Consider the following 7855-nt stretch of genomic DNA (forward strand, 5'->3'; position numbering starts at 1 on the left):
ACGCCAGCTCTGAGCAGCAGGGCCCCGGTTCGGATCCCACATGAGGGCCAGTGACACTGCGCCCTCTACAGCTAAGATGGTGAACAACAGCTCGAGCTGGAGCTGGGCTGCTGTGAGTCGCCAGCGACGGCATAGAGCATAGGCTGCAGAGGGGCTGCCATAAAGCTACTGTGAGTAGCTGGCAGCCGGCGTGAGCTGCCAAGAGCCGCTGTAAGTGGCTGTCTGGTGGCCAGCAACCAATCTGCCTCACCCGGGGAAAGCGCAATGATAATACCAACATGGGCTAGTGAAGCGACGTCCTCCACAACTAGACTGAAGAACAAAAGGACAGCAACTTGTCTGTTCCCATTCCCCGATTGCCCAACGCTATTCCCCTCCCCCAATTCCCCAATGAAATCTTTAAAAAAAAAGTAAGGAAACCTCCTGGAAAGTAGGACAGAAAGATAAAAAGAGCTGAACAGTGGTAGAGAAAAGCTCAATCAGAGGATTAATCCAGGATGTCCAACTGACATGAATTCCAGAAAGAAAGAAAAAAGAAAAACAGAGGGCAGGCCATTGTGAATAAAAAAATCCATGACCATTTTCCAGGCATGAGGAACATGAGTTTCCAGACTAAAGGGTCCAGGCAGTGCCCGTCACAGTGAATGAAAAAGACCCACCTCTAGTGCACATCACTGGTACATTTCTAGAATGCCAGGGATTAAGAAAAGAGCCTGAAAGCTCCCATGTGGGGCCGGAGGATGGTTTCACATGAAGGACCAGTAAGCAGAATGGTTCTGGACTTCAGCAACACCAAGAGCTACCTAGAATCCTACTCCCAAGTCGGCAGTCAAGTGTAAGAGTAAAATAAAGGCATTTTCCATCGAGGGTTCTCTCGGGAAACTGCACCTCAGAGTGTGCTCCATCAAAACAAGGCATTAATCAAACAGAGAAGACAAGGGATCCAACAGGAGAATCTGAAGAGAACAGCTGGCAACAGTCCTACAGTTAACAGTCCAGGCTGAAGCCAGAGGGTACAGTGTCACCAGCCATCTTTCTTCATCCCAGCAGCCACCATGTTGCTGAGGTTTGTCTGTTCTCTCCATCTATAAACACCCTTCCCTTCCATCCCTCTGCTCAGTTCCTAGGGCGCCTCATCTCATCTCTCCCCCAGGGCTGTCTACTCCAAACCTCTATTTTCCACTGAAGTGTCATACAGAGCCATCTGTCTCTTATGCTCCGTTTTCTTCCAGACTGTTCCCAGAGGACTTTGCCCTTCTCAACCAAAAAAGTCATCAGGACATCTCCTACACAAAAGGGCTCGCCTGACCCAGGATCTCCACCCCAGGCAACACAAACAATCAACCACATTTATTCTTAACTGGTCCCTGGATCAAATTCTTAAGCTAAGCATCATTTCCTCCCAATGACATTATAAAGCAGGAGGGAGACAGTAGAAAAATCATTCTTTCTTGGTTGAGCACGCACGCACACACACACACATACACACAATACTATTCTTATGCATGTCCAGGAAACAGAGATTATGGTGGGGAGGTCTACTTCAGGGTTTAATCCCTCACTTTCGCTCAGTAAGTTCTATCTTGAGTCTGACTCAATTATCCCATTTCCTCATCTCCCGTTCCAAGATGCCTTCCCTGTCCTGCCCACTGTTTGGTTTCTGTTCTGACTGCCACCTGGAGGTTCTGTCTCCCCAGTGAGGCTGTGAGCAACGTGCTCGGTGCAAAGCACAGTTACAGGTTTCAATAATGGATGGATGATGGACTGAAAACCATGGCCTCTCCCAGCGTTGTTCCCTCTTGGGAAAAGGGCCCCAACTGCTGGGCCACCTCCCGTTACCTGAGCCCCTTCTCTGGCCCGGCCACTCACCTTGGGCTCACCCTGAGCTGCAAAGCGGGTGCGCAGTACATCCACAGGATGAACGGTGAGGGTGGCCATGCAGGCAGACAGGCCACCGCAGACAAAGTGCACGGAGAAGTCGCGGGCGTCGCGCATGCTGGCTCTGTGTACCAGCTCGGTCAGCATTTCAAACGACAAAAACTGCAAGAACGCGGGACAAAGTCATTGACAAGACACCCCCCAAATATACTACTCATGACCCAGGTGGGGCCCAGTTCTAGGGATGAGAAAAGAGTCTTCTGGAGCAGCGAAAGAATACAACAGACGTAATTTTGTGCAGCTCAGATGCCATTTTATACTCTATTGGAGTTGAACCCAATACCCAAAGGGTTCAGATGAGAAAAATCCTGTATCAGAAAATTCTACTCATTAACTTAGTTTCCTGGGACCTGGGAAAAGATGGCCACTACCTGATTCTCGGCAGGGGACCCCTTCAGTGCAGTGGGCAGTGGCACGGTCTGAGAAACACTCTGGCCTGAAGCAAAAATTCTGTCGGGGGAATTCCACATATTCCATATTCCGTGGTATTATCCCCACTTACGCTCAGATCTTCCTCCAGCCAACTTAAGATGGCTTGGGGTCCTGAGAGTGCAAGTTGTACTTATTCATCATGCTGAGCATGTGTGTGCCAGGAATAGATGGGATGGCAGGGCACGTCTACCCGGCGCACGCCGGACCTGAGCACTCGCTGGGATGTCACAGGAAGAGCAGGCAGGGACTACTCTGGCGCTAGCTGCCCAAGTGGGAATCCTGGCTCTGCCACTTCCTAGCGAGTGACTGCGGTTGGGTTAATTACTTAAGCTCTCTCTGCCTCAGTCTTGTCGTCTGTAAAACAGGAGTGACAAGAGAACCTACCTCAAAGCACTGCTGTGAGATAATAGATGTGAAGTGCTTAAAACGGGCCTGGCCCACAGTTAGCACTGTAGAAGGGCCAGCTGTTACCACTACCACTGCTGTACAGCCACGGGTCACACACCATGAAAGGAACTGGCACTCAGCTGAAGAAGGAGTGAACAAGAGTCAGGACGCTGGATTCTAATCCTAGCCCCACCACTTACAGGCTGTGTGGCCTCTGGCAGCTCACTTGACCTCTCTGATCCATATAACACTTACTCTACCTTCCTCACAATGCTGCTGGGAAGTTCAAAGGAAGCACAGATATGAAAATACTATTTTGAAAAATGAAATGCATTGTGTCGCCATTTGCCAAGCCCCACTGGGGGTGTGGTGTCAAGAGTCTCCTAGGTGTAATACCTAATATTCAGAAAAAAATGCCTATGGTTCAGCTCAGTCTATGTCTTCAATCTGTCAGGTAGGTTCCCAGTTAAGACAAATGAGAAGTGTGATGACCGCCTGCTGCTACCCTGCCCCAGGCGGTGTCCCAGAGCCTCCACTGAGCAACTTGACCCCAGGGGCCCGGCAGTGCCCCTGCCACCTACCTGGACAGCTCCATAGCCTATGGAGAGAAGCTGCGCTGGGATGTGGCCCTTCCAGAATGCTGTGGGGCCCTCCTCCTGCAGCATCTGTCTTGCAGCCTGAAGGATCCCATGGTACTTCGCATTGGGGTCACTGCGAGACAGGCGCTCAATCTGAAGCTAGGAATCAAAATTGAGAAGGTCAGGACGGTACGGGCGGGGGTGGTGAGAAGGAGAAATTTCAGAAAAGGTAATGAAGGCAACCAACTGCTTCTCCTTGACACAATTCCAAGTTCTCAAGAACTGCTCTGGAAAGAGTGAACTTGTCCTTGTCCTCCAGCCCATGACATAGGAAAAGGGAGAAAGAGTACCTGGAAACGAATCTTGATGACGTCCAAGGGGCTGATCAGCGCCCGGGTGACAAGTCCAGACACAGACCCAGCCACTGCCACCTCGAAATTGGAGATATTCCTGCCATCTGCTTTGGGGTCATAGCCAACCATCGCTGCCTCTGGCCCATACAATGTCCATCAGCTTCAAGCGAAATGCAAGAGACATGGAGTAAACACCAGAGCGAGTTTTAGGGTCTCTGCTGACCTATCACCTCCTCAGAGCAGCCTTTCCTGACCAGCCATCTGAAACAGCGCCCACGTCCCTTTTGATCTCCTTACCCTGCTTTACCCTTCTCTATAGCAGTTACACGCTGGACGTTTATTCCGTACATCGCATTTGAGACAAGAATGCGAGCCCATGCAAACATGGTCTTGGTCTCATTTGTCCATCTCTATTTCCAGGGCCTGGAACAGAGTCTCACCATAGTAAGTGCTCATAATATTTGTTGATTGAGTGAATGAACTTGGTAAGGCAATCGTTCACTTCCAGAGATTAACTGACTTTCCAAGACACCAGCTTTATGGCAAACTCCTGCCTGGATGAAGTCCCAGGGTGCGGGGGCTGTCAGACACGCATGTTCCAGGAACACGGCCTGGGATTCCTTAACAGGCCCACCTGATTCAAAGGAAGAGCCCAGTGTGCCCTGAGCCCTTTTGCGTTTCCCTTCCCCACCCTCTGAACACACTTCCGGCCCACCCAGAGCAGTGGAGCAGTGTTCTGCTATGAGATGATGCTCGCAGGCCCTGCTGACCTCCTCACCCCCACCCTGGGCCACTCTCAACCAGGGTGGGCTCAGTGCTTCTGCCCGGTTCCTAGAAAGGCTGCTGGAGGTCCTTGTCTACCCTCCTGGCCTTTGCACTTACTGTTCCCCTTGTCTGAAACGCAGCCCCCGTTGCTCTTCCCAAGGCTAGCTCCTCTCATCTAGAGCTCAGCTAAAGCGCATCCCCTTAAGATGCACTTATGTCCTGGCTAGCACTCACAGCACCTGCTGCTGTGTTCTGTCCCCTCCACCCACAGGAGGTAGGCTCCATCAGCCTCCTTACAGCCAGATCTCCAAAGATCATCAGCTCAGTGCTTGGCACACCCCAAAAGCTCTAAAAACAATTAATGAATAAATGACTAAAGGCCAGTAACTTTTAGATAATAGAAGTAACACGACCTTGCAGAAAGAGAGAGAGGGGAAAAAACCCACCACCTTAACACTTCTCACTTTACATATTCCTGTCTGGCTTTTTTCTGTACATGGCTTTTAAAACACAAAATATCATTAAGTATGATTCCATGTTGCTACACGATCTTCGTAAACATCATTTTAAATGGCTAAATAATATTCCATTGATTAGCTATGTCATAATTTGTTAAGCACTGTGGTTTTTTAAATATATAAATTTATTTTTAAGATGTCTAATTCCATTTTTATCTAGAGCAGAGTCTCTCAACCTCACCACTACTGACATTCTAGAATGGATCATTCTTTGTAGTGGGCAGCTGTCCTGTGCATTGTAGGATATTTAGCTGCACCCCTGGCCTCTGCCTATTAGATGCCAGGACACCACACTCCCCACAATCAAAAATGTCTCCCAATATTAACAAATGCCCCCTGGGGTGCAAACCTGCCCCTGGTTGAGAACCACTGTTCTAGAGAAATAGTAGCATGGGTGCGTGAAATGGAATGCATTGCACTAATGTTTGTAAAACAGGTTATGTGCAAACGCTTACCAAGGTTGGGATAGATAAGTACACTAAGTCACATCCATGCCATAGACTACTATGCCGCCATTAAATAGAATGAGCCAGAGCTATGTAACACTTGAAAAGACGTCCGCGATAGAGTGAAACATGAAAAAAAGCCGTTTTCAGAATACTATGTCTTGTATAACCCCATTTTTACAAAAGAAAAATAGCAAGACCTATATACGCTCTGTATAGTCGTATCATGCACAGAGGAAAGTCTGTGACGACACACACCAACAGGCTGGGAAGATTACCTTTGCGGGGAGGGTTGGCAAGATGGAAGGTAGATCTGTCCCTATATCATTTGGATTTGTTATGGCCTCCCCAAAAAAACCCCAACTGAAACTAAATATAAAATGATTTTAGAAGGAACCTCAGAATTAACCTTGAATACCTGTAGTGACAGGGAAGTCAGTGCCCACATAGTGACCATCTTCACCCACCATTGATTCTTTTACTCCTCTCACCCACTCTGGATCTCTGTCCACACTACTCCCTCGGCACCAAGTCCTCACTTTCCTGAAAGTACCAAAGTCGTGCTCCAATCCATCCTGAAAACCAACATGACATTTCCATGGGGGCTCTATAAGCAAAGTAGTCTAAAATAATACTTTATCAAAAGTCTAATGATATGAAACCCCCTGACCCCTGCCAGGAATGTGCCCATTTCTTGGTATCTTCTCCGATTCCTTCAACGGAGGAGGCCTGACCTTTCCCATCAAATTCTCTGTGACATTAATTCAAGCTACTTCTCCCTGGGCACCTGTGAGGAGTGGTTTAAACATGGGGCAGGTGATTGAGAGGCAAAGTCTCTCTGCAGGTTCTCCAGGGGACTGCTCAGGTCACATCAAGCTGGGTCAGTTCCCTGCGGGCAGAGGGAGGGAGGCATGTCTACAAATAGGCAGCTCTACATAACCGGACATAACCCTAGACCTCAGATCAAGAGGCCTGACGTCCAGTTCTGCCTCTCCCATGAATCTTGGGTAGGTTTATTTAATCTGGGCTCAGTTTTCTCTTCTGGAAAATGGGAATTATGTCCGCCCAGCCTACCCCAGACTGCTGCCAGGATGAGGCAAGATAACACATGTGATAAGCTTTGTAGAAAACATAAAAGTCTTATATACGTGAAAGGGCTGGTTACACATAGTCCAATGGGGGCCTTACTTTCTCTATTGCTCAAAATTTCCTTCTTATACCAATAAGTCTTGATATTTATCTAAAGAGACAAAACAAAAATGAAATATAATTATATGCATGATATATATAATACAGCACCGAGAAAATGGGGGCCGCTAGAGTGAGTGGCAGGGTGGATGGGGTGTATGTGCGAGTTTGCCTTCGCCACCCCCTTCTCTTATTGCGGAAGCCCCTGGCATTCGGGTTTGCAGGAGCCCAGCCGACGTGAGTTTGAGTGCTCGTGTGCCCACGTGTTCATTTAAGGGTCTGTGTAGATGTCCCCGCAGTGGACAAAGGTGCCCAGATGTGCCTCATGGCGTTTTTCTCCCCAAGTTCGAGAAGATGCCCGGCGAGGCGGGCACCCGAGTGTACAGGTGCCCTGGTTGTGTACCGGTTTTGGGCTCCTGTGTCCCTGAAGATGCTTCTCTGATCAAGCATGACACGCGTGCGTACAGTCCCGGCCCACCGCGTGAATACCTGTGTGTGTGTGCTCCCTCCGGGGACCGAGGGTGCAGGTCCCAGAGCCGACGGCAAGAAGGGCGGAGGTAGAGGTCACTCACCCGGCTCGGAGTGCGCCGCCCAGCTCCCCTCGCTCTTCACGCCCTCCCTCCCCCCGGAATCGTTAGACTGCAAAACTCAACTTGCGCCGGGAAGTAACTGACGGGCCCCTGAGCCAATCACCACGCAGCTTCCGACAGACACTGGACCAATGGTGGTACAGTTGTCATCCAGCCACCGCCTCCCGCAACGTGTACATGGGTAATGTAGTCCTTCGCAACCAAGGGTGTTCCCTCGATGTGCAGAGCCTCCTGGGGGATGTAGTCTGCATGCGCATGGCTATTACCCATACGTCGGAAAGCAACCGGTGTCCAATCCAGGCTGCGCCCTTCGAGGTCTCTGTGCCCAGTGGCTTGTGGCAGGGATCAGCCTGCTGACGAGTGGAAGGTTAGGGAGCGCTGAACTCGACTCGCTTTTTTCAAAATATAGGTAGTTCCAGAATTGGATAACATAAACTTGGGGATAAAAGGAGGGTAGCTTAGCAAAAACCTGGAGGACGAAGGGGCAAGATGGGTTTTTAACACCAGGAAGACGACGGCAAAAATGTAGAGGTTTTGTTTCCCCCTAGGGTTTATTATGCATAATTTCTCATTATAAAATATATAGAGACACATTACAGAAGATGTAGAAATGACGGGGAAATGACTCATTGTACTGCTCTCACGCTAGTGTCACCGTTT

General features: G+C 49.4%; 1 protein-coding gene across 9 annotated transcripts in view; it reads right to left on the reverse strand.

Moving 5' to 3' along the window:
- SLC25A19 (solute carrier family 25 member 19) overlaps positions 1–7243 on the reverse strand; it is a 14598-nt gene extending 7355 nt beyond the window's left edge. Inside the window, exons 1-6 of one of the 9 annotated variants that reach the window (XM_019644506.1) lie at positions 7095–7228; positions 6606–6657; positions 5885–5992; positions 3686–3848; positions 3339–3494; positions 1870–2040 (exon numbers count right to left, since the gene is read on the reverse strand). In XM_019644506.1, coding sequence (XP_019500051.1) covers positions 1870–2040; positions 3339–3494; positions 3686–3817 — 459 coding nt within the window. In that variant the 5' untranslated portion in view covers positions 3818–3848; positions 5885–5992; positions 6606–6657; positions 7095–7228. Of the gene's footprint in view, positions 1–1869; positions 2041–3338; positions 3495–3685; positions 3857–5884; positions 5993–6605; positions 6658–7008 lie in introns of all 9 variants that reach the window. The other 8 variants (XM_019644507.1, XM_019644509.1, XM_019644505.1 and 5 more) reach the window with 8 other exon arrangements.
- Between the last annotated feature and the right edge of the window lie 612 nt (positions 7244–7855).

This window comes from Hipposideros armiger, unplaced genomic scaffold, assembly GCF_001890085.2.
Source record: "Hipposideros armiger isolate ML-2016 unplaced genomic scaffold, ASM189008v1 scaffold_87, whole genome shotgun sequence".
In the NCBI taxonomy this organism is placed as follows: Eukaryota; Metazoa; Chordata; class Mammalia; order Chiroptera; family Hipposideridae; genus Hipposideros; species Hipposideros armiger.